The sequence below is a fragment of the Astyanax mexicanus genome, chromosome 21 (genome assembly GCF_023375975.1).
Source record: "Astyanax mexicanus isolate ESR-SI-001 chromosome 21, AstMex3_surface, whole genome shotgun sequence".
In the NCBI taxonomy this organism is placed as follows: Eukaryota; Metazoa; Chordata; class Actinopteri; order Characiformes; family Acestrorhamphidae; genus Astyanax; species Astyanax mexicanus.
Window position 1 is genome coordinate 31822964 of NC_064428.1, and position 27502 is coordinate 31850465.

Below are 27502 nucleotides of genomic sequence, written 5' to 3' on the forward strand. Positions count from 1 at the left end.
AATAACAAGACAGTATATTAAAATAGGGAGACAGTATCACAATATAAACAGATAGTATCACAAAATTACAAGATATTATATCCAAATTAATATGGCTTAATATTTCTAAATAATGAGATATTAACTAAATTAATGATGTGAAAAATAACATGTATTGTTTATATGTCAGGTGGTGTAAATGGGTATAAATATAATATTTATGATTAAAATGCTGTTTTATAATACTAGTTTCAGGGCTCCTCAGTTTCTGTGCGGCTGCTGTGAGCATGCGCGGGTCACGTGGGCGGCGCTGTGGGGGAAGCATGGCGGCGCCCTGTGCTGCAGTGAGGGGCGTGTGTGTGCTCGGTAAGAGGAGTTTAACGGTTATTTAACTCTGTATTTATTCTTCCCGGGTCTGAATCAGGACTCAGACGAGTCATTTAACACAGGGCATCAGAGCTGCTTCTGCTCTGAGGTTGTGGTAATGTGTAGAATTAGGTTATAAAGTACTACAGGTTTAATATTACAGGGTTAATATTGATTATAACAGCAGTATTATTATAGCTAGCTACATTAGCTGGCGTTACGCAGTTTATGCTTTCTTAGACTCATTACTAAGAAACAAACGTGCAGTAAATAAATTTAGACCCTGCTGTTTACTGCTGTTTGCTGCTGTTTATTTACCTCAAACCGAAGTTAGGATAATATTTTGAGACCCCATTTGGAGTCTTATGAAAGTCTCAATGCAGAGAAATCTAATCTGGAATAAGTTGTCTAATGCTAACCATATAGTACACGACTTTAAAAAGACTCTGAATAAACTTTTAATACAATTAAAAATATTTGATTAACTTTTTGATTAAAATCATACTTAAAAAGTTTAGTTTGTTTATTATAAGTAAAATAACTTTAACAGCTGATGCTTGCAACAATGAGTGATAAAGTTTTTACCGGTTTATATACACTGCTTAAAACGAATGTGATGTTAAATCTATATTTGAATCACCCGTTTAATATGTTTCTAATGTTCAGTAGAACAGTTCATACACATTTTTACACACACACTTTAATTGTATTAAATAGTGGCGAAAATAACATGACTAGTATATTCAGTATACATTTAGTGCAAATGTATCGTTTTAATTAAAAACAAGTAGTAATTAAGTACAAATTAGTGGTTTCAAAATAACACAACTTAAGTACATCTTTACTTCAGCATATACTGTAAATATACTATTTTTCACAAGGGTTTCCAGTTCCGCAAACGTTGCTGCGCATGCCTTGCTGCTTCCCGTAGCTCTCGTATTGGTTGTTGACATTGTTCGTGTCAGTATTTGAGTGAGCCAAGTCTCTAGACTTACGATAATATTAAACACTGCTGATTTTATCTTTTTTTCAGTACTAGCTCTGGATTTTAAATCTCTGTCACTGATTCTTAAAGAATAGTTCAAACAAGCATTTATTACATGTGATAAATGTATTAAATCAGCTTAATTTGCTGTGCATAATCTTACCTGCGTGCACACCTGTGCATTGAACTTAATTAGCCAGACATGTGCAAAGTTCAAGAGACTCAGACTTGCATAAAGTGAAGGTGTTCTAAAGTATTTTTCTTTTTTGTACTTAAGTACTGCATGTAGTTTATTGTAAAATATAGTACTGAAGTACTGTTAGTGAAAGTACAGTACTGTGTTATTGTAGTTATTACAGAAATCAGTGGATTCACTAATGTGAAACCGCCACTGTTCTGGTTTGTGAACCTAATTATGATCCGGTTCCAGAACCAGGAATGTTCATTTGAAGTGTAAAAAAAGTTTTCGCTGTGAATAAACTTTCCTGGCTTCTGAACCTTTTTTTGATTTGGACGGGTTAAAAATTAGTTCATGTACCAGAATGGTGGCGGTTCCACATTGGTGAAAAAGTGCTAAAACTGATGGAAACGTGGGCTGGTTCACTGAAAAGTACCACGGTTCTTATTAAGCCAGAATGAAACTGGTTCAAAAACTAGCGTTCTTTTGGTGGAAAAGTGCTATAAGTGAAAGGCAGAATGGGAGCAATGAGAGCTTCATTAATCTCAGTGACAGTGCAGAGCATCTCCCGCTCTGGCTTTAGTGATAATGTGGGTTTGGCATGATTCCTCATATTTTTATAATAGTAATGTTTGTAATTCTGATGTATCATAATGTTGGTGAGTGTGGGGTCAGCGTTCTCTCCTCTTTAGAGCTGCTTTTAGCATAGCTGATGTAGGCTGCAGGAATTGTGAATTGGCACCCTGTAGAATTGAACCCTCCCTCCTTCACTCCCTCACTCCGCACCACACACACACTTCAGAGAAGGCTCGCTTTACTCCACATCCTCAGCCATATCCTCTCTTTTGATTGCACCACCCACATTGCTGTGCCTTTATCCACCCATGAGCCCCTTTCTTTCTTTTCCTTTTTTCCTCCCTCTCTGTCTCTTTCTCTCTCTCTCCCTCCCTCCCTCTCTTTCTCTCTCCCTCCCTCTCTTTCTCTCTCTCTCCCTCTTTTTCTCTCTCTCTCTCCACCCTCCACCACCACCACCACACTTCCTTTACCAGTGCTCTGTTCATCAGAGAAGGCTGCAGTGGCTCTGTGGCTTTTCTCCCCACCCAGGCTCTCTCTCTCTCTCTCTCTCTCTCTCTCTCTCTCTCTCAGTATCTTTCTCTCCTTTCTGTCTGTCTCCTTCTCTCTGTCTCTCTCTCTCTCTGTTTCTATCTCTCCTTCTCTTTGTCTCTCCTTCCTTCTGTCTTTCCCTTTCTTTGTCTCTCTCTGTTTCTATCCGTCTTCTCTCTGTCTCTCTCTGTCTGTACTTCCCTTTCTCTGTCTCTCTCAGTTCCTATCTCTCCTTCTCTCTCTCTTTCTCCGTCTGTACCCCCTCTCTCTCCCTCTGTCTCTATCGCTCCTTCTGTCTGTCTCTAAATCTCCCTCTCTCTTACTCTTACACACTCTGCTCTTTCTCTCTCTTTGTTTCTTTCTCTCCCTCTGTCTGCCCCTCTTTTTCTGTCTTTCCCTCTCTGTCCTTCCTTCTCTTTCTCTGTTCTATCTCTCCTTCTGTCTCGCTCTGTCACTCGCTTTTTCTGTTTTTATCTCTCTCTGTCTTTCATTGTCTGTTTCTATCTCTCCTTCTGTCTGTCTCTCTGTGTCTGTCCCTCCCTTCCTCTGTCTCTTAGTTTCTATCTCTCCTTCTGTCTTCCGTCTCTCACTAAATCTCTCTCTATCTTACTCTTACATACTCTCTCTTTTTCTGTTTCTTTCTATCATTCTGTTTCTCTCTTTTTCTGTCTGTCTCTCTCTCTGTCCTTTCCTCTTTCTCTCTGTTCTGTCTCTCTGTGTCGCTTGCTTTCTCTGTTTTTATCTCTCTCTGTCTTTCATTGTCTATGTCTGTCTCTCTCTGTTTCTATTTCTCCTTCTGTCTGTCTCTCTCTCTCTCTCTCTCTCTCTCTCTCTCTCTCTCTGAGAGCGAGTGATGATCTTTTCTGGGTCTGAGTTCTCGGAGTTCTGATCTGAATATGTTAAGGCTGACTCTGTGGTTCTCTCTCTCTGTTCATCACTTGTTGTTTTTACAGTAGGCTGTGGAGTCTGGCTCGGGTGGGTCGTCCCGGTATTTTGGTTCTCCCGCAGCTGAATCATGCTCTTATTAAAAAAAACGTGTCCTGCATTTTTCTTATAATTTATTGTGCTCCCCTGTGGTCTGCAGAACACATTTGAATGTGGGTTTATTGTGCAAAATATAATAATAAATCGTTTCTACGTGACCGTTTACGGCCTTTCTTTATCTCCCAGAATTAAAAATATAGTTTTATTTTATGCTTCCTTTAAGTCTGACATAAGTAAGCTCTGTTCTGATTGGCTGCCCTGTCGACATTCAGACTACAACGTTACTTATAACTTATGACACAGGATAGAACATCAGTGGTCCTAAAGAGAACCTGCACAATCCTTTAAAATCTTTTAATTCTCTTCTGTGTAACACTTGGTAACATCAGCAGGCTCCAGACTGTTACAGAGGGCAGCAGCACGGTTGTCTGGAAGTCAGCCATGTCCTGGACCTGTGGCCCAGTCCCCCCCCCCACGCCGCTGCTTCTTCTGGAGGAAAGGGACGAGTTCACACAGTGTAGTCCGGCCGGCTGTGGTGCGTCCAGCTTATGCTGTACCCAAGGTAAAACACCACACAAGAACAAAGCTGAATTGCTTGAATCTTTGCAACAGGAGTGGCATACATTCATCCAAAAGCAGTGTGTAAGACTGGTGGAGGAGAACATGATGCCAAGATGCATGAAAACTGTGATTTAAAAACCAGGGTTATTCCACCAAATATTGATTTCTGAACTCTTAAAGCTTGAAACTTGAATATTAATTTGTTTTCTCTTTTTTTGTTATTTCTGCAAATAAATGCTCTGAATGACAATATTTTATTTGGAATTTGGGAGACATTTTGTCTGGAGTTTATAGAATAAAACAACAATGTTTTGCATACTGTATATCTATTAATAGCAAAATTCAGAAACTGAAGTGGTCTCTTAAATTTCTTCTGCGTTGATTGTGGATGTGTTTGATTTCTGCCAGAGTCGATTGTCTGTTTGCATGGACAGTTCTAGCCAGACACCACCGGTCACAATCATTTCCACTAATTGCAAGTACTGTCCACTGGTTCCCTTCTATGATGTATTACTGGTACACATGTAACACTGGATTAAAAAAAATGAAAAAAAAAAAAAAAAAAAATTCTGCACAACTTCAGAAAGACTGTGAGCACGCTGTGTACACCTCACATTGTAAAAAGGACAGGTGTGGCTGCTCTTAGGACAGCTGTCCCCTCAGGAAACGCTATATGATTCAGTGTACGTACTGCTGTCCCCTCAATTTTGACATTTTGTTTGGTGTTGGAACACATTTTCTCTTTAGTTTGTTCTGTTCTTGACAGGTTCTTGTACTCAAAGAGCTCAATAGACACCCACCTGTTTGATCTGCTGCCCTCGGGCAATTTAGTGTGAGCACAACGTCCCAAAAACCCAACCCAAAACTTCAAATGAACGAGGTGTGAAAACGGCCTAAGGCCAGTAAACTGTCTTTCACTGATTAGAACAGGGCATCTGTCTTAATCCTGTCAAAGTAAAGTGGGAGGGGCTAAGAATACTTTGGAAATGATTAAATGACTCTTTGTCTTAACGTCATGGTTTTGCTTGTTTTAAATGTTTTATAACTGTTTGCATTGAACAAGTAGTAATTGTTTCTATTTAAAAACTTTTTTTTTAATTTAATTTTTAATTGCCAAACCAGTCTGAGCAGTGCATCAAATCACAGCTTTGTAAAATCAAGCTATGAAACATCGTTCATTCTTTGGGTTTTGGGCTGTTTTGGTGCCACGAGTTTGACCTAGACAATATAAGACAAGTTCTTAAGTGTGATGTGTTGAGACAAATAGATTGACATGGACAAAATTTTGGTGCCTAGAAGACTTATCACAATATAAAAGTGTTAATGCACACGATTAATTTGAAATCATTAACACGTTATTTTAAACTGCTGATAAGGTGCAGTTTAATCTGATATATTAGCCAGATAATACACTGCTATGAACAAACGCTGTCTCTGCTGCTCCATGCTGTTTACACACCAAGAGTGCAGTAGGTGCAGCGTTCACTGCTCCCAGTCGTGCAACTCTTCCTGGTGTTGGGGCATTACTAGTGATAGTGGGAGTCCTAATAAGTGGGATGGGTAATTGGCCATGTAAATTAGAGAGAAAAATTGGATTATATTAGACAAAAATAGAAGAAAGCTAATATTACCTTCTACAGTGGACAGTGCAGTGGGTGGTAGTGATTTTGGCCGGCGGCATCTGGCTAGAATTAGCTGTGAACAGTGAACAGGCAACAAACAGCAACTCTCAGAAATCCCATTCACATTCAGTTCTGCAGTCCTTAGCTTCAAAAAGATGGCACATGCCAAAAATCATGGGATGCAAGACTAATTCTTGTCCAATAATGTATGGCGTGTCAGTAAAGGGCTGCACGATATTGGAAAAATTTTCCATTGCAGATGTTTTTTTCGACGATATATATATAACAATATTAAACAATACAGGGCCCATGACATCACCAGCCCCACCCCCTTTCACGTCTCACGTCCGGACCAATCAAGAGCTGAGGCAGCGCTGAGCTAAACTCAAAACCCGAGGAAAACAGCAAAACAACAGTAATCTGCCCTTTTATCAGGCATTTAAATGGCTTTTTAAAAGGTAAAAAAGAGTGTTTGTTTTTCTGGGATTAAAAGCATGAATTCAGCTGTAACTGGAAATATCTGCGATGCAAAACTGTGCTGGACGGAGATGCACAGGTATGTGCCCAACCATGTGGATGGAGGCCATGCAGCGGTTACCTCGTGTTTACTCCTGCCCCTCCCTCACGCTTCTCAGGCAGCCGGAGCCTGTCGCTCACACAGACACAGAGACGACGCTGTGTATCTACTTCTTGTGTCAAGAATCAAAGCAACATGACGTGTTTGATTTAATTGTCCTGCGATGTGACTATTGTGCATGTGCACATCACAATGACGATGCTTAAATGATGTATCGTGCAGCCAGCGGTCTAAAGTGCTGCCAGTTTGAGCGGGAGGTTGCAGGTTCGAGCCCCCGCTCATGCAGCTTTGTCATCAAATTGGCCCTGCTCTTTCCGGGTGGGTAGATGACGCTCTCTCCCCACATCACTAAAGGGTGATGTCTGCAGCACAGGGCGTCTGTGAGCTGATGTATCAGCAATGCTGCATCAGCAGCAGCAGCTCAAAAAGAAGTGGCGACTGGCTTCACGTATATCGGATGTTTCACATGTACCCTCCTGGTGTGTTGGGGCATTACTAGTGATAGGGGGAGTCCTAATGAGTGGGTTGGCTAATTGGCTGTGTAAATTGGGGAGACAATGGGGAAACAATTAGAAATAAAATTATATAATAACTCTCTCTTTCTCTTTCAGCACATCCAGAAGCCGGACTACGTCTCCTCCAGCACCGTGCCTGAGTGGCCTGATTATATCGAGATTAAAGACGAGGAGCAGATCGAGGGTTTGAGGAGAGCCTGCCAACTCGCCAGGCACGTTCTCCTGCTGGCAGGAAAGAGCCTGAAGGTACACTCCCCCGATTCTAGAACATTCCAGAACATCATACCACAGCCATCCAGAACGGTCCCTGACCTTCATACGCTGTCAGAGTGCGGTTTCCCTGATTTCAGAGCTGGGTGAACCCTGGGTGTGCTCAGGATCTATTCTTAAACCCTGTTGGAGCTGGATTAGTTTTACCAGTAGAGGTTGTGAAATGTAATTTGTTAGAGATTTGACAGGTTTATTTATACAGGATTTCCCGTACTTTACCACACTTTACCACACGCAGTCCGGATTAGATTGTGGTTTGCTTCTGCTTTTTTGTGGATAATTCACCTTAAAGGAGTTGTTTGAATGGAGTAAGTCTTTATATAGGCGCATCTAAAAAAAAAAAATAATAATAATAAAAAAAAAAATCAACTTATATATTATATAGAGGTAATACACCCAGTTTTTACACACTATTTTAAATATCTTAAATATCTTACAGCACTTCATGCTTCCCTCTGCTGACATCTTTTATGGAGATGCGGATTTCATTTTCCAGCAGGACTTGGCACACTCCCAAATGTACTAATTGGTCTTATATAATTATTGCAATTTTCTGAAGTTAATTACTGAAATAAAGTAACTTCTCAATTATATCTTTTTTTCAGATGCACCTGTATGTATGAATGTAATGATTTTATATATATATATATAAGGAGAAAATACAACACAAAGAAAATACAACACTGTTGACAACTTTTTTAGAGATTTGGATTTCATTTTCCAGCAGGACTTGGCACACTGCCAAAAGTACCAGTTAGTCCTATATAATATTTTAATTTTCTGAACGAAATTACTGAAATAAAGTAACTTTTCAGTGATATCAATTTTTTTTTAGATGCACCTGTATGTATGAATGCAATGATCATATATGTAAGTTATTACAATATTAGAGTGAAAGGAGAACGTACAACACAAAGAAAATACAACACCGTTGACAACTTTTATAGAGATGTGGATTTTATTTTCCAGCAGGACTTGGCACACTGCCCACACTGCCAAAAGTACCAGTTGGTCTTATATAATATTCACATTTTCTGAACTAAATTACTGAAATAAAGTAACTTTTCAATGATATTCTTGTTTTTTTAGATGCACCTGTATATGCAAATGTAATTATTATATTCGTAAGTTTTATGACAATTTTAGAGTGAAAGGAGAAAATACAACACTGGTGACAACTTTTATGGAGATGAGGATTTCATTTTCCAGCAGGACTTGGCACACTGCCCACACTGACAATTGTACCAGTTGGTCTTATATAATATTCTAATTTTTTGAACTGAATTACTGAAATAAAGTATCTGCACCTGCGATATGACAAAACACTGAATTAAAAAGATTATTATTTCAAGAATACACTACGGCAACAAAATGGAAATTAAATTGTATTATTGCGTGCAATATGATGTGGCACACCCTAATAACTGAGATATTAAAAAAAAAAGAAGAATTTTATCAGATTTGTAACAGAAGTCAATGATCCAGAATGTCATTATCTTAATAATAATGCACTCCAAATAGCTCCATATATTCAGGATTAAAGTAAAACAAATGATACTGGACAGAAAGTAGATATGGGAAATGAGAACAGTGTAAAAAAAAATTTTTCCTTTTTCTTTTTCTAAAAACAGTAAAAAAAAAAAAAAAAAAAAACGTAGTACCCTGATGTGATGCGATATGGCACACCCATAATGACAATGTTAGAGAGAAAGGAGAAAATACAACACAAAGAAGGCTCTAGTATCCTGTTAAACAGTCTCTTTTTGTGTATGTCTGCTTATATATTTCACAGGTTGGCATGACCACAGATGAAATAGACTTTATTGTTCACCAAGAGACGATCAGACACAATGCCTACCCCTCTCCTCTGCTCTACGGTGGATTCCCCAAATCCGTCTGCACCTCAGTAAACAACGTGGTGTGTCACGGGATACCAGACAGGTGGATGCTACAGCTGAGCAGCTTGATTATTCTTATTGATTATTCTTTAGAGATTATTCTCTGTTTGCATTAGTAAATGATCTGTATCTGTATATCTGATTTAGACATGCGATTTCATTTTCAGCCGGCAACTTCAGGACGGAGATATCATTAACATAGATGTTACTGTAAGTGTGTGACCTCTTCTTGATTCTGTTTATTGATAAGTAGAGGAAAGTAGGTGGATCAATTAAGTTTTTTTTTTTTCTAATATTAACCACATTTTTTGCACTTAAATACTTTAATTTTACCAAAAAACATCAGTGCGCCTTATAATCCAGTGGATCTTATGTATGAATTCTACCAGTCAGGTATTAAGCAGCAGTAAAGTCACTCCGCTGAAGTACAGTGAAGTTTCTCCAGCACCGAGACTGGAGCAGCATTAGCATTAGCCGCTAACCAAGCTAAAGCGCTAGCTCTTTTGCTTTTCAGAGGCGAGTATTATCAGTCTGTAGCCTGCTGCTAACCCCGGCTAGCACTGCTGGAGCAGTATTAGCATTAGCCGCTAAGCGCTAGCTGTTTCGCCAATCAGAGGCGAGTATATCAGAGCGTAGCCTGCCTGTTTACCATGTTAAAACAAGCTATTTGGGACAAACCATAAGTGTTATATCAAGTCCAAAGTCAGTGCACTGTTTTCCCAGAAAATCTTTATTTTCCAGCAGGACTTGGCACACTTTCCACACTGCTGAAAGTACCGTTTGGTCTTATATAATATTCTAATTTTCTGAGACACTGATTTTTGGGTTTTTATTGGCTGTGATCCATAATCATCAACAATAAAAAAATTAAATGCTTAAAATAGATCACTCTGTGTTTAATACATCTATATAATATATGAGTTTCACATTTTGAACTGAATTACTGAAATAAAGCAACTTTTCAGTGATATTCTACTTTTTTATTTTTGAAATGCACCTCTATCAGTGGAAGTAAAACTGTGTTTGACGCTGATAAAGCATTTTTAGATCCGTAATCCGTAATATCTAGTGATATTGGTGATGTAGAACATCTGAATGTAGTCCACGGTAGCTGTTTAGATGTTTCTAGATTTTTCTTTTTTTTTCTGTTGTAGGTATACCTGGAAGGATACCACGGAGACACTTCAGAGACGTTTTTGATTGGTTCAGTGGATGAACAAGGCAGGAAGTTGGTGGACGTGGCGAGGCAGTGTAGAGACCAGGCCATCGCTGCATGTGAACCTGGACAACCGCTGTGTGTTATAGGAAACACTATCAGGTACTTCCTTCTTTTGGGTAAAAACATGAAACCAGACAAAAAAAACATTTTTCTGAAGGAAAAATTCTAAATACCACAGGTTTTCATTAAATTTCCACTTTCAATTTCACCATTGATTAAATTAGATAACCTTCTCAAAGAAAAAAAACCTTTACAGAAATACAAAAATATCAAAACACTATACATTTACCTCAGCAGTGCCATCGTAATCACTACTAATTTACTCAGTGCTGTTATAGTCATTACCTTACCTTAGTAAAGCTATTCTAATCACAAATTTATTTCAGTTGTGCAATTTTAGTCATAAATGTACCTCTGCAGTGCTACTCAAGTCACATGTACGTAAGTGAAATTAACATTTACTTTTGCAAACAAACTAATGCTGAATCTAAGTTAGCTCAACTAACTTAACAGTACCACTTTAAAATAATCCTTAAGTACCTTAAAGGAGACTTATTTTAAAGTTGTACCAACTTAACTATCCTAGCCCTTTACAGTTCCTATCTTTTATTTGGCAAACAGTTTTTGAAAGCGTATTAAACTGATACTGAGCTCAATAAGTGATGCTAAATGCTTTATTTGTACAGAAATATTAGAAATGTTGAAGAAAACACCAGCAGTATGACTTAAATAATAAAAAAGTCATAGTTTGGTGTAAATTATTCAGTCTATTTACTTATTTGGCTGAACACAGACATTTTCTGACTAATATTTTAATTTGTCTAATATTCAGTGCATCCCTTGGCTTATGTAGACACTACTAGTCCTGGTAGTTTGGTGCTTTCAGTCCTGCTAAATGTTCTGTGTTGAATAAATATTATTTTTAAACTGTAGTTTTCTTATTGCCCAAAATATAAATATTACAAAAAAATAGAAAAAAAAAATGGATTAAATATTTATACAAACTAATATATACAATGCTAAAAACCCTGTGAAACACCTTGTTCCTTGTTATTTTTTCAGCTTTCAGAAAATTTCTTATATTTTTCTTTTTTTTTTTCTATCAATTTTAGGCCCATGATTTTTTTTTTTTTTCAGTGCAATTTCATGAATACTCCTGATGCAAACAAAGAGACCCACAAAAAAACACCAGTAGAGCTATTCTCTTCAATTTGTCTTTTTTTTTTTTAGGCCCAAGATTTATTTATTTTTTTTCGTGCAATTTTGTGAATATTTCTGATTCGTGAATATTCCTGGTAGTTTGGTGATTTAATTCCTGTGAAATGTTCTGTGTTGAGTAAATATTATTGTTAAACTGTATTTTTCTTATTTCCCCAAAAAAATATTTTAGAAAAAAAAGAGAAAAACAAAAATATATTAAATATTTAAGCAATTTAATGTGTCTAATGTAAAAAAAAAAAAACATATGAAACACTTTGTTCCATATTATCTTTTCAGCCTTTTTTTTTCAGTATAATTTTGTGAATACTTCTGATTCGTGAATATTCCTGCTAGTTTGGGGCTTTCAATCCTGCTAAATGTTCAGTTAGATAAATATTATTATTAAACTGTAGTTTTCTTATTTCCCAAAATAAAAATATTAGAAAAAAATAGAAAAAAGAGAAATATATTAAATATTTAAGCAGTTTAATGTGTCCAATGTTAAAAAATTATGTGTGAAACACTTTGTTCCATATGATCTTTTCAGCCTTTTTTCAGACAATTTCTTTTTTCATTTATTTATTTATTTTTTTATTTTAGGCCCTTTTTTTTTTTTTTTTTCGGTACTCTGATTTGTGAATATTCCTGGTAGTTTGGTGCTTTCAATCCTGCTAAATGTTCTGTGTTGAATAAATATTATTATTAAACTGTAGTTTTCTTATTTCCCATAATAAAAATATTAGAAAGAAAATAGAAAAACAAAAATAAATTAAATATTAAGGCAATTTAATGTGTCCAATGTTAAAGATAAAAAAACACGTGAAACACTTTGTTCACAATTTTTTCTTTTTCCCTTTTTTTCAATTTTAGGTCCGTGAATTTTAATTTTGGTGCAATTTCGTGAATACTCCTGATGCAAACAAAGAGACTCACAAACAAAATGCACTATACTCCACTTATCAAAAAGCAAAGGGTTAATCGTGAAGCCCCTTTCTCATAAATGTACACACACACTCAATCTCACACGGCACAATTAACTATAATTAGCTCGACCACGCCCACTCTGGTCAAAAGAACTGAACCTATATTTCCTATACTGGTGTATTAACAAGCTGGCACACACACACACACACACACACACACACCCTGTCACACAATCTCGGCACATGAAGATGTCATCTCCAAAACCTGCCTATAGGAAAATTGTCTCCACATAAAAGAGAGAGAGAGAGAGAGATACAGAGAGAGAGAAAGATACAGAGAGAGAGAGAGAGAGAGAGAGAAAAAAGAAAAGAAAAGAAGAGAATGAAAGGAGGGCACAGGCGGTGAACCCTCCATTTGCTAGTGTAGAGAATGGAGCGGCACTACATAGAGTTAATGTATTTCTGGGCTTGCGTGGAACGAGCAATTACCCAGAGTGCACCGGGGTTCTCTCCCTGCAATGGGGTGTAAATTACAGGTTAGCTCGTCTCGATGTGTGTACGTGTGTGTGCGTGTGTGTGTGTGTGTGTGTGTGTGAGATGTAAATTACAGGCTAGCTGGTGCTGTCTTGGAGAAATGCAGTGTCTGCCAAGCAGGGTCCAGCTCCCCGCCGAGAGACGCACTGAAAGCCACAGGAGGCTTTGGAGAAGAGAGGGAGAAAAGAGGGCACGACGGAGCACACACACATTTAAAGCTTCCTCCAAACTCTCGCACTGTCTTTTATACACTTACTTCAGATTTAGAGATTATCCATGTGTTGACATTTACTGTAAAACCATTGCAGACAATGCTGATTTTTGATTCACTCTGTAGAAGGAGTTTGCAATAAACCTGGCAACCAGACAGGCCAATAAAAAATTGCTATAGATTTAAGATATGCCTGGCAAACCCTTGCTGTATGTGTGTGAGCATTATCCTGCTGAAAAATAAAAATAATCTTTCTTTTATTGAGTATAGCAGTGGTTCTACTCCGTAGAAGGAGTTTGCAATAAATATGGCAACCGGACAGGCCAAGAAATTGTTGCAATAGGTTTTAAGACATGCCTGGAAAACCTTTGCTGTATGTGGCTGAGCATTATCCTGATGAAAAATGCCACTAGGGTGAGAAACACATTTAAAGCTTTTTCCAAACTCACTGTCTTTTATTCGTCTCACTGTCTTTTATACAGTTACTTCAGATTTAGATTTAGAGGTAGAAAAGTGGGCACAAATAAATGAATGCACATTTAAAGCTTTCTCCAAACTCTCTCACTGTCTTTTATACAGTTACTTCAGATTTAGAGATTACAGATGTGTTGATATTTACTGTAAAACCATTGCAGATAATGCTGAATTTTGATAAAGTCACTAGAAGGAGTTTACGATAAATCTGGCAACCGGACCGGCCAATAAATTGTTGCAATAGGTTTAAGACATGCCTGGCAAACCCTTGCTGTATGTGGCTGAGCATTGTCATTCTGAAAAGTACCACTAGGATGAGAAACACATTTAAAGGAGAACTCGGGTGTAAAATTGACTTTTGTTGTAGTAAAACATGATAAAAAGTACTTACCTTTGATGAGCAGCCCACCACTGCTTTCCTACAGCTTTCTGAGATACTCTCATTTTGTACTTTTTGCCCAGCACAATGATGGCGGCACACAGAGTGGCGGCACACGGAGCTGAAAGCTAGTGGCACAGGATGTAAACAGTGTTTTTTGAAAGCTTCTTGTGCACTATTTAGTAAGTTACTAATGCCTCGTTTTAAATGTCAGGGCTCTCCAGATTCTACCAAGGAGGTGTGGAGCTACTTTGAGCTGGATAACGGTGAAAAAAGTAATTTATTGGGGCAAAATATGCCCCAATACGGCCGTTGTACAGAGTGCTGGGCAAAAAGTACAAAATTACTGGATCTCAGAATGCTGTGGGAGAGCAGGGGTGAGCTATTTAACAAAGATAAGTACTTTTTCTCATGTTTTACTGCAACAAAAGTCAATTTTACACCAGAGTTCTCCTTTAAAGCTTCCGCCAGACTCTCTTTTATGGAGTTTGTTCAGATTTAGATTTAGAGGGAGAAAAGAGGGAATGAAAGAATGAATGCGCATTTAATGATTCCTCCAAACTCTCTCACTGTCTTTTATGGAGTTTGTTCAGATTTAAAGATTACAGATGTGTTGATATTTACTGTAAAACTATTGCAGACAATGCTGTTTTTTGATACACTCCCTAGATTGTAGGAGTCAGATAAATCTGGCAACCAGACAGCCAAGAAATTGTAGCACTAGGTTTAAGACATGCCTGGCAAACCCTTGCTGTATGTGTGTGAGCATTGTCTTTCTGAAAAATGGAGAATAATACAGGTTTTATTGAGTCAGTTCAGATTTATTACAGATGTGATTATTTACTGTAAAACCATTGTAGACAATTCTGATTTTATAATACATTCCCTTGAAGAAGTTTGCGATAAATCTGGCAACCACACTGGATAAGGAAGTGTTGGAATCTGGAGATAACATTTCTGAGAAGCCCTTGCTTTGTGTAGTTGAGTTGTCCTGCTGAAAAATGTCACAAAAAACTAGTGATGCCACAACACAAGTAGGGTGAAGACTAGCACGTCTCCTCCGATACCTGTGAAGTCAGACTCCGCCTCTTTTCTAGCTTTTAATTGCCAAGTAGCATCACAACGCTAACGCTCGGAGGAAAGCGCAGTGACTCGGTTCTGATACATCCGCTCACAGACGCAGCCTTGTGCTGATCCACATCACCCTTTGGAGTGATGAGGGGAAAAAGCGCCATCTACCCACCCAGAGAGAGCAAGGCCAATTATGCTCTCTCAGGGCTTCGGCATTAGACCGCTGGACACCTCGGCACCCAGTAGAGCAAATTGATTCTAAACATTAATTTATTTCAGCAGTGCAAATTTAGTCGTAAATGTACCTCAGCACATCTGGCGACCAATAGGTTTAAAACATGCCTGGTAAACCCTTGCTGTATGGTGGTAAAAGTGACCGGCAACATCTGGATATAAATGTTAGTTTAAACAGTGTTCTTTAGCTTCTACAGGACACGGCAAAAGTCATGGGACACCATCCTTTTTTTTCTATGTCTGCAGATGTTCTGCCTTTATTGTGTGTTAACCCGGAGATTTACATCAAGTTTGGGATGTGTTTCTGTGTCTGAGGAAAGAGTTTTGTTATTGTCCTCTCTCTCTCTCTCTCTCTCTCTCTCTCGCTCTCTCTCTCTCTCGCTCGCTCGTGTCCTTCCTCTGTCTCTCTCCTTTTTTATTTCTCTCTCTGAGTTCAGGGAGTCTGTAGTGACCAACACTGTCATTACACACACACACACACACACACACACACACAGGAACCCATTACCTCTCCGCAGGAAAAAGCACTTAGACCTCTTTGCTCTTTCTCTCTCTCTCTGTCTTTCTCTCTTTCTTTCTGTCTTTTTACTTTTTTCTCTTTTGTTTCTATCTATCCCTCTGTCACTTTTTTCATGTTATTTCTCTCTTTTATTTTAACTTGCATGACTTCTCTCTTTCTCACTCACTTTCTTTTTCTTTCTCACTCCCTTTTTCCTGTTTTTATTTTTATTTTTTTTTTTGCTTTTACTTTCTTTATTTTTCCCTTTCTCTCTAATTCTTGTTTTTTTCATATTTATCTCGCCTATTTCTCTTTGTCTCTCCTTTAATTTTCTCTCTTTTGTTTCTATCTTTCTAATTTTTTTCTTTTGTTTCTCTTTTTTAGCTTGCATTCTCCTTCTCTCTTTCTCTCTTAACTATTTTAGTTTGGTTTATTTCTCTCTCTCCCAATCTTTTATTCTTTTTCTCTCTCACTTCTTTTTTTCTTTTATTCAGTTGGTTGTTTTTTCTTTTTCTTTCTCTATAATGCTTTTACTTTCTTCTTTTTTCTCTTTCTCTCCCTGTTTCTCGTTTTTTCCCTCTTTCTCTTTTATATTTCTCTATTTGTCTCTCCTTTAATTTTCTCTCTTGTTTTTTTTCTTTCTCTATTTATCCATCATTTGTGTGTGATTCTCTCTTTCTCATTTTTCTTTCGTTTCTCTTTTTTTAGCTTGCATTCTTCTTTTCTCTTTCTCTCTCAACTATTTTAGGTTGCATCATCTCTCTCTCCCCCAATCTTTTATTCTTTTTCTCTCTCATTTCTTGTCCTTCTCCCTTCTACTCCCACTTTCTCTCACTTTTTTCACACTTTCTTTTTCTGTTTTTTCCCGCATGCTCTGTCTCTTTTTTAACTGTTTTATTACCATTGTTAATTTTGTTTTCTCTCTTGTCTTTCCTGGTCTTATGTTTCACATTTCTCTCTTTCTTTCATTCACTTTTTCTTTTATTCTTTCTTTTTTTTAGTCGTTTATTCTTTTTTTCTCTTTTCTCTTTTTTCTCCTTTTCTCTCTCACTCTCATGTTTTAATCTTCTTTCTTTTTCTTTCTTTCTTTAATTTTACTTCCTCTTACTCTTTATCTTTCTCCCTTACCATCTTTTCTTTTATCTCTCTTTTCACTCACTTTTTGTCTTTTTCTGTCTTTCTTTCTTATTCTCACTCTCTCTTTTACTTTTCTTTTTCTTCTCACAGTTTCTTCTCTGTTTCTCTCTTGCTTTTAATTTTTTGTTTCTCTTCTCCTTCTACCACTTCATTCTGTTCTCTATTTTTCTTTTGCTCTCTCTCTCTCTCTCTCTCTCTCTCTCTCTCTCTCTCTCTCTCTCTCTCTCTCTCTCTCTGTAATTTGTGGATTGATCTCTGTGTTAGGAGCGATAGAGTAAAAGCTGAGCCGGTTGCAGTAAATTGCTGTGTTTTTCTCTCTCTCTCTCTCTCTCTCTCTCTCTCTCTCTCTCTCTCTCTCTCTCTCTCTGCTGCTGTTTGGGGGTAACTTCTTGATGGTTGGGAAAATTACCACCTTTTAAAGTAATTTTACCCAATGGCAGTCTGACCTGGGCTACCATGGCAACCCAGAGGTCATTGTGGTTCCTCCGATAAATCGATAGAGTGACCCGTGGCCCGTTCTGTGGTAGCGAGTGTTCCTGTAGTTACGACTAATCGCGCTTCTGCTGTTGGTTTCGTAAGCGCTAATGCCCTGTGTGTGTGTGTGTGTGTGTGTGTTCGTTCGTGTGTTCCTACTGCAGTGAAATCGCCAACTGCAGCGGATTCCGCGTGTGCCCGTACTTCATCGGTCATGGCATTGGGTCATACTTCCACGGGCACCCGGAGATATGGCATCATGGTAAAAGATTTTACTGTTAAATTGTATTTTAAGCTGCTGTAATTCATTATTTATCAGTACACCTGTTGAAAATAGAACTGTGTATCGGCAAGAGTCTGTCTAATTTGTCAGCACCGGCAACTCCGGTTCAAGTCCCTGCCTGGGCAGAGTTTCGATGTTCTCTGCATGTCTGTGTTTTTTCTGCAATAAAAGTAGCATCATGTCAGTTACAGCAGTTTACATACTTATCAAACTCTGCTTAGAGTATTGATATAAGATGTTTTTCTAATTAAAAAACATAAAAAGAGGGAGATTTTTGAAACATAATTAGTTTAATTAATTTGATTGTTCTTTTCCTCCTTTTTCTTCTTTTTTACAGCCAATGACAATGACTTTCTGATGGAGGAGGGTATGGCCTTCACAATAGGTATGTTTGTATGTGATAAAATTACAACTCCCCAAATTGATTTTTACCAAATTGAAAGCCTCTGGAATATAATCAAGAGGAAGATCACAAGCCATCAAACCAAGCTGAACTGCTTTGCACCAGGAGTGATTAGCATAAAGTTATCCAAAAGCAGTGTGTAAGACTGGTGGAGGAGAACATGATACCAAGATGCATGAAAACTGTGATTAAAAACCACCAGGGTTATTCCACCAAATATTGATTTCTGAACTCTTAAAACTTTATGAATATGAACTTGTTGTTCTCTTTTCATTATTTGAGGTCTGAAAGCTCTGCATCTTTTTTTTTTATATATATATATATATTTTTTTCTCATTTTCTGCAAATAAATGCTCTAAATGACAATATTTTTATTAGGAATTTGGGAGAAATGTTGTCTGTAGTTTATATAATAAAACAACAATGTTCATTTTACTCAAACATAAACCTATAAATAGCAAAATCAGAGAAACTGATTCAGAAACTGAAGTGCTCTCTTCATTTTTTTCCAGAGCTGTATGTTATATTTTATTAGACTGGCCAAATGCAAATTGTGTGGCTAAAATTACCAGACACAGTGAACAGCCCTGCAGTGCAGTGGATGGTAATGTTGGTGACCTGCGGCTTCTGGTTAGAATTGTCCATGCAAACCGTAGACTGTATGTAGCTGGACAGAGCATTGTCTCTCAAAAGTGAAGCCACCACAGGTCGGGCGCCCCCTGCTGTTCGGTTTCAGAAAGCTGTGTAACCCCACCCATCCCCATAGGTTTCAATGGCAAAACAGACAACTTTCAATCACGTTTTTTTTATTCCAGTATACTGTAATTCTACTTCCTTTATTTAAATGCAGCAGCTAAATATTGTTAAAGTTTTATATCCCCACAGAATTCATTTTTTAAAAACGTTATTCAGCTCTATTTAAAAAAGGTGTGGTTATTGTAAAAGGGCTGGTTATGGGCGGGACCAATAACAGACCGTCAGCTCCGTTCCGCTCTGCAGCCTGTGACCTCGAGGCATCCCTCAGTGGCGGGGTTATTCAAATGAGTAGGCTGTCTCTCCACAGTCTTTCTCCCTCCTCTGGTCTCTACTGCGCAGAATCGGGTGTCAGAATCGCCAACATGGCGGAACATTTTGGCCTCATTTTCATTGAATGAATGGGAACGGCGACACGACGTCCATCTTTTTTTACAGTCTTTGATACAAACCGATAAGCGACTCTTAGAGAAATCAGTGCTGATCAGTGCAGCGATCTTTAGAGTTCATGGGTCATGGCAAAAGTAATGGTACGTGATACTAGTCACTACGAGTCTGTGTGCATGGGAAATTCTAGCCAGACGACGCCGGTCACAATCATTAGCACCGTGTCTACTACACTGCTGTCCACACTGGCCAGTGTCCAGCCTCGCTCACTAGGTAGTACCTCACAACTTATACAGATGTGGGCAGAGCTCGCAAGCAAAAGTCTCCTGAGGTCACAGCTCATAATCAGTTTGCATAATGCTGTCCCATGACTTTAGGCTTGTGGGTGTATATTGTATTGCTGCTCACTATCCTCCAATCCACTCCATTCCAGAGCCCATTATAGTGGAGGGAACCTCGGAATTCCGGATCCTTCGGGACAAGTGGACCGCGGTTTCAGCAGACGACAAAAGGTTTCAAATTCTATCCTGTTCTTCTTCTACACTTCTCTCTCAGACTCTCTCTCTCTCTCTCTCTCTCTCTCTCTCTTTCACTTCCACACACTTGAGTGCTGCTAACAGCTCTCTAACTCCATCTTTCATTAATCATTCATTAGAACTAATGACCTCGAGTGGCTGTTTTTCTGGTGAAGAATGTAGTACAGCTGATTTTCTATTGGCTGTTGACCCAGGTTAACTTTGCTCCTATGGACCTCTTCAAACTTCAAAGCGAGGCCTTAAGCAAAGTGCTGTTGGGTAAGATTAGCTTAGCATAGCATAGCATAGCATAAGGGTTCATTTTAATATAACTTGCCTTTTAATTGTTTAAATATAATTTATACACTGTGTAACGGTACATTTTTAACATTTACTCTGAATGAACTCATTATTACATATATAAAGGTAGGGGTGTGGCATAGACACAAAAAAAAAACTTCATATCATGAGGACAGCAATATTTTTAAAGGATGATTTTGATTTTGTGTTTGTCTTGTTACTTCCTGTATTTACTTTCAAATGGTTATTTGCAGTTGCTACACTTTAGCTATATGCTACACTTTAGTTATGTGGAAAGCTTTTGTCGTCACATTACTTTATTTTTGTTATTTTTATGTTTTGCCACTTGTTACTTTTATATTTTTAAGTATTATTTAATACACAATCAGGGTTTTGAAAAGTTACTGTTTATGAAGCTCATATCACCAAGAATAGTATTAGGGAAAATAAATAAATAAATATATATATATATATATATATATATATATATATATATATATATATATATATATATATATATATATATATATATATATATAGGGCCACGTTTTCCAAAGAGAGAGTGAGACAGAGAGAATTTTACTGATTCTTTATTTTTTTTTTAATTCTGTATTTATTTAAAGTTTTTAAATATCAAGCGTTAAAAGAAACTGAAGGCAATAGTATTAATTCATATTCAGTAATTAATACTATTAATTTAAATGAAACTGTGCATATACCATACCATATTTATCATATTGTCTGCATATTTAGATTTGTGATAAAGCTAGCTGTCCATCCTGTCACAGTAATATATAAGTTATACTTAAAAAAACGTATTGAATTATTAAAAAATAATTTAATGTTTCATCAAATGCCAGCGTTTTATTAAAATTGTCCACCCTGTCATTGCCACATGCATGCAAGGTATATACAGTAGTATTTATTATAGTCATTGTATTGTATTCTATTCTATAGTCATTATATTGTCATAAGAGTTAGAAATCTTAAAGCAGCAATCCCTAAGATTTTATTTATTTATTCTTTTAAACTGAAAGGTTTAAAAGCGGGTCAAATATAGTAATTATTGCTATCGTTGTCCTGCTAAGACCATCCCTGCATTGTCTAATATATTAATTTCTAACAGAGTGATCTGGTATGTTAGTTGAATGTAATTGCTCTCTACACTTTGACTTCTTAAGTTTGCTAAATGAAGTATGCTAAACAAATTGAACAAAATAAAAAAAACGCAAAATTTCATACAGTAATTAAAAAAATAAGTAGTATAAAGGTCACTAAATCCCCCAATCCCTAATATTACAGACTGTCGCTTTAAGTCATATTTTTTAAAGGAATAAGACGCCAACCAGGCGCAGTATTGTGATAATGACCCTTAAATGTCCCCGGCTCCTGTGGAGAGAGAGAGCCCTCAGGATAATTGTTAATAAGGTGTGAACAGTCTGGACCGCTGCTGGGTCAGCGCTTACCATGCCCTGACTTCTTTTACTGTAAGGAGATAAGTGTCGTTGTTTGGCCCCTCCTTAAACATGAATCACTGAATCTGTTTACATGTGACTCACTGTGTGTGTGTGTGTGTGTGTGTGTGTGTGTGTGTGTGTGTGTTATTTCCAGGTCAGCCCAGTTTGAGCACACGGTTGTTATCACCTCGGATGGCGTGGAGATTCTGACCAAACTGCCAGACGAAGCCTGATTGTTGTCACTGAGCAATTAAGTGTGTGTTGCAGACTGAGTAAGAGAGAGTGTGTGTGTGTGTGTGTAGTAGTATATAAGAAGAGTGTTATTTGAATAAAAACCTTTTGTAGTGTCCAAACAGATCTGCCTTTCACATTTATAACGCTGTTTTCTGTATTCTAGATCATACTTCAGTGTCCAGGTTCAGTTAAATGGCCCATACTATGAAAAAGCAAAAGCGGCCTTAAAAAAAAAAAAAAAAAAAAAAAATATATATATATATATATATATATATATATATATATATATATATATATATATATATATATATATATATATCAATCACATTTAGCTTTCTTATTTTTATAATTTTCTTATTTTCTCCCCAATTTACACGGCCAATTACCCAAACCACTCATTAGGACTCTACCCCTATCACTAGTGATGCCCCAAACACACCAGGAGGGTGAAGACTAGCACATGCCTCTTTCAAAACATGTGAAGTCAGACTCCGCCTCTTTTTTAACTGCTGCTGATGCAGCATTACCGAGTAGCATCACAGCGCAGCAATTCGGTTCTGATACAGCAGCTCACAGACGCAGCCTTGTGCTGATCGACATCACCCTAGGAGTGATGAGGGGAAAGAGCGCCATCTACTGTACCCACCCAGAGAGAGAGCGAGGCCAATTGTGCTCTCTCAGGGCTTTTTTTTTTTATACACCTTTGGGAATATAAAGATGAGTATAAAGCAAATTTCTTACACTATAACTTGTGAATTGTCAAAATAAACTGAACAAAATGTAATATTTTATACCAGATGCATTTGTTAAAGTTCCTCTAGGTAGGATTGAGATTTTGTGCTCGTGGACTCCCCCTACAGTTGCAGAGTGTAATAAATGTATACAGCAATGTCGCAAATGCTAATCGCTGCTAGCTTTCGCCTGCTAGCCTACAGCTTTAGTAGTTAAAACAAACACTTTAACTCAACTTATACCTCACATATTTACATTCTGGATGTTTTAATAACCTTTTAACTCTCTTATTATCATTTTCGAAAGAACTAATCTTTTGAACGAATCTTTTTAGTGAACAGATTCTAATGATTCAGTTCATCTAAAAGAGCTGTTGTGCTCATCTCTACTAGTTAGCTTCTGTAAAGAATTAACCAACTCCAAATAGCGGGGTTTTGTAGTCCTTGTAGAACTGTTAGAACTACATACAGGTCGGAAAGCAGGTCGCAGTTCTCGAAAGAGGCGCAGTTCTCACGAGCGTTGGTCGCAGCCCCCTAGGAAAACAGTCTGGTTTGAGCTCAGAGGAGCTCGGGCACAGACATGAGAGGACCGCTATTCCTCCTATTACACCTCAATGCAGCGCTGCAGTGAGTTTCAAGCTGTAATTTCACTTCTTTAGTAATCAAGGAAATCCTACCTAGTGTGCCTTTAATATTTGTGTGCTCCCCTTTTTAAATGTGATAAAATTGAAGGTTATTGAATCATGCTTGAAAGCCGGAGTCACACCATAGGTAAAAAAAAAAAAAAAGTTTTGAGAGAAAACAAAAATTAGAAACAAAAATGTGTTTAACTGTAGTTACTGTATTTTAAATGATGATTATTCAAGGTTTTATCATTTTTTTAAAGATTCTAGTTATAATGTTTGTTATTTCAATCCACATAATTAATGGAAAATTCACTTTATTGGGGGGAAAATAAAGAAACACCAAAAAAAAAAAAAAAAAAAAAAGGTAAAGGCCTCTTAAATCAATTAAGCCCAATTAAGTGTTTTTTTTTTTGTTTTTTTTTGCTTGCTTACTGAAGCTCCTAAGATGAGGCCCTTTCCCCCGTCAGGCTCTTCTCTGAGAGATAATTACTTCACTCCTGTCTTCTTCTCCTCTCTCAGACAGCCTCATGCCATCAGCCGTCCTGAGGAAACATGGTTACGCGGTATTAACGAGACGCTCGCTCTCTCCGTCTGTCGGCCTCATGAGATTACGGCGTACGGTAACGTCGTTAGGACGGCCGATGGGCCGAGAGGTGATTGTATTTCTGGCTTACGGTACGAGGCATGCTTGGCATTAGGACTTCACTGTATAATCAAGTCTGTTTCACTAGATTATCAGTTACTGCTCGTGATGAGCTCGGACAGGAGGATGTGGGCCTGACTCTACCCTTCGCCTAGGCCTCTAATTTAGCCGCAGCCATCCAGGCCCGTTCCTGGTGGATGATTTAAGGCGTTACGTGCTTCAGTACGTCTTTGGCTGCATCTACAATGAGGTCATCTAAACAGTGGAGGTCAAATCACACTGCATACCGAGGAAATGTCTACAAAGGGACGCAAACCAGTAATATTCTGGGTTCCACAAAGGATAAACAGTATCCAGCCAAAACCAGCAGCAGCTCAGTGGGCGTGGCTTGTTGGGAAACATAGTTGCCTTTAGTTTTGTTTGTGTTCTTATGTTGGATGTTGGCTTGCATGACCTCATCTTGTACGGGTGTGTATTTGTGTCGTGGAAAATTGCATAAGCTTTTGCTTTAAGCTTTTGATTTTGAATTTGCAAGGTTGTCTGTTCACAGAAAAAGCTGAAAATTCAGTAATTAAGTAAAAAAAAAAAATTATACAAATTGTAATAAAAAATAGTTTTTTTTTTACTAAATTGAAAATCTCTGGAATATAATCAAAAGGAAAATGGATGATCACAAGCCATCAAACTAAGCTGAACTGCTTGAATTTTTGCACCTGGAGTGAGTAGCATAAAGTTATCCAAAAGCAGTGTGTAAGACTGGTGGAGGAGAACATGATGCCAAGATGCATGAAAACTGTGATTAAAAAAAAACAGGGTTATTCCACCAAATATTGATTTCTGAATTCTTTATAAAACTTTGTGAATATGAACTTGTTTTATTTGCAATTATTTGAGGTCTGGAAGCTCTGCATCTTTTTTTTATTATTTCAGCCATTTCTCATTTTCTGCAAATAAATGCTCTAAATGACTAAATATTTTGACTTGGAATATGAGAGAAATGTTGTTCACAGTTTATAGAATAATCAACAATGTTCATTTTACTAAAACATAAACCTATAAATAGCAAAATCAGAGAAAATGATCTCCAGGACTGGCTGGTTACACAAAGAAATTCAACAAAATGGGTATTTTTAGTAAAATAAGACTTTTTAGGGTTGTTTTTAACCAGTTGTCTGAAAATAAACTCTACCTTAGGTCTTTAAGTTCTACAAACTGTAGAGATTTAGGGGTCTATAAACCCCCCAAAAATTGACACAACATTGGTTTTACAGTGCTTTTAACCAATCTAGACAAAACCAGTAAAAGCTTCCATTCAGAAAAGGTCAGTGCCACCCATCTCGGGTCAGAAAAAGGCCTCAAAATGCTAACGTGGCTAATGATGAAGGGAAGATGGTAGGCAATTAGTATGATGTCATTGGATGTAATTTGCTCTCAACCTCAGATGGACTCTAAGAAAAGCCCCAGCGTGCCTAAAAATAGCCCTCAGAAAGATCAGTCCGGCCTGAACCACAGTCTTCATTCATTCACAGTAAATAGTTGACCGAAGCCCCGGGATGATGTGCTAAATTTAGAAGTGTATGAACACTGCATGATCAGGCAGAACACCACCAAACTGTGCCTGACGTGTGTGTGCCACACATCATTACAAAGCCTCCCCATAAAAATGTCCTTTACAGTGATTTAAAAAGGATTTATCAGAGGCTGGCTGATTAATTGGTACATCTATCTGTCTGTCTGTCTCTGTTTCTATTTATCTGTTCATCTTTTTTTCTATCTGTTAATATTTGATCCGTCTGTCTGTCTCTGTTTCTGTAGCTGTATCTATTTAGTTTTTATTTGTCTATTAATCTGTCTGTTTCTAAATCTGTTAAGTTTTTATTTGTCTATCTAGCTGTCTGTCTGTTTCTGTATATATGTTTAGTTTTTACTTGTCTGTCTGTCTGTCTGTCTGTCTGTCTGTCAGGTTCTATATCTGTTCAGTTTTTATCTGTCTATCTGTATGTCTGTCTATCTCTATCAGTATTTATTTATCTGTTCATCTTTTATCTGTCTCTGTCCATCTTTTAGCTGTCTGTTCATATTTTATCTATCTGTCTGTTTCTATTCATCTGTTCATCTTTTTTCTCTGTTAATATTTTATCTATCTGTCTGTCTGTCAGGTTCTATATCTGTTTAGTTTTTATTTATCTGTCCATCTTTTATCTGCCCATCTTTTAACTATCTGTTTAGTTTTGATTTGTCTGTCTTTTATCGTCTGTCTTTTTATCGCTTTTATCGTCTGTCTATCTAGCTGTCTGTCTGTCTGTTTCTGTATATATGTTTAGTTTTTATTTGTCTGTCTGTCTCTATCAGTATTTATTTATCTGTTCATCTTTTATCTGTGTCTGTCCATCTTTTAGCTGCCTGTTCATATTTTATCTGTCTGTCTGTTTCTATTTATCTGTTCATCTTTAATCTGTCTGTCTATCTTGTATCTATCTGTTTAGTTTTTATTTGTCTGTCTTTCTATATCTGTTCAGTTTTTTTATTGTCTGTGTCTCTGTTTCTGTATCTGTTCAGTTTTTATTTGTCTGTCTATTTATCTGTCTGTTTCTATATCTGTTCAGTTTATATCTGTATGTCTGTCTATCTCTATCAGTATTTATTTATCTGTTCATCTTTTATCTGCCTCTGGCCATCTTTTAGCTGTCTGTTCATATTTTATCTGTCTGTGTTATTATATATGTTTAGTTTTTATCTGTCTTTCTGTCTGTCTTTATTTATCTGTTCATCTTTTATTTATCTTTTCATCTTTTATATATTTGTTCATATTTTATCTATCTGTCTGTCTGTTTCTATATCTGTTCATATTTTATCCATCTCTCTGTCTTTGTATTTATATGTTCAACATTTATTGTCTGTCTGTCTGTCTGTTTGTGTATCTATACGTTCATTCTTCATCAATCTGCAGTATTGTCATCCTGGCCTTTTGTTATTGTCTTATATATATATATATATTGTAATAATAATATTAATAATGATAATAATATTATTATTTCAGTGATATCCATGCTTTATTGGGTCTGATAGACACGTCATACAGTGACAGAGACAGGCTTATCATAAATAGACACAATAAAAAATAAATGTTAATTATAAAAACTAGTTTAATGTCTCAGCAGTGTCAGTATTAGATTAGGCTGATACAGCTCTACAGTGCTTATATCCAGCTACTTCATTAATATCATCTTGCTACTCGTACTACTACTAATACCACTACTGTTACTAACAGTATTCATTATTATTATTATTATTATTATTATTATTATTATTATTATTATAATATCTCAGCAATATCAGAGTTAGCTCATGCATTTGTTTATTTAATTGAATAGAGTGTAATAATAATAGTAATAATATAATGTGTACGGAGTTGTATTTTTAGTGTGTGTTTAGAGTAAGAAGTGAATGTATATATTCTGTATATATGCTCTTTTTTCTTGTATTTTTGGTGTTTTTTCTCCCGGCCCCTCTGCAGCACCGCTCCATTCTCCACTGCTCCGTGTTCCCTATTGAGTGGAAGTGTAATTGCAGCCATTTCGTCTTTTGTGCGCCGCTTTCCCTTTCCTCCAGCAATTATGAGCAATTTCAGCAGCAGCTCGGGAATCTTTCAGCGAACAAAGAGAAAAACCCACAGACGCACAGAGAGGGGGGCGGCTCACAGGTGGCCTACAGGCTTAGGGGGGGCGTGGAGCACAGAGCACAGGCCTACAATGATCACACTGGTGTCTCCAGCA

At 37.2% G+C, this 27502-nt stretch overlaps 2 protein-coding genes across 4 annotated transcripts in view; both read left to right on the forward strand.

Moving 5' to 3' along the window:
- tmem41ab (transmembrane protein 41ab) overlaps window positions 1-27502 on the forward strand; it is a 519270-nt gene that overhangs the window by 393738 nt on the left and 98030 nt on the right. The gene's annotated exons all lie outside the window — the stretch shown is intronic.
- On the forward strand, window positions 264-21963 carry metap1d (methionyl aminopeptidase type 1D (mitochondrial)). Of its 3 annotated transcripts, none has more exons than XM_022674619.2 (10): window positions 264-345; window positions 3986-4158; window positions 6968-7117; window positions 8934-9082; window positions 9207-9249; window positions 10194-10357; window positions 17559-17656; window positions 18015-18062; window positions 19654-19732; window positions 21647-21962. In XM_022674619.2, the coding sequence occupies exons 1-10, from the start codon at window positions 267-269 to the stop codon at window positions 21723-21725; spliced, it is 1062 nt and encodes a 353-aa protein (XP_022530340.2). In that variant the 5' UTR covers window positions 264-266; the 3' UTR covers window positions 21726-21962. The 3 variants fall into 3 exon arrangements, with proteins under 3 accessions (XP_022530340.2, XP_022530342.2, XP_022530341.2); XM_022674620.2 differs by having other exon boundaries at window positions 266-345; window positions 3989-4158; window positions 21647-21963; XM_022674621.2 differs by lacking the exons at window positions 17559-17656; window positions 18015-18062; window positions 19654-19732; window positions 21647-21962 and adding an exon at window positions 12992-13682.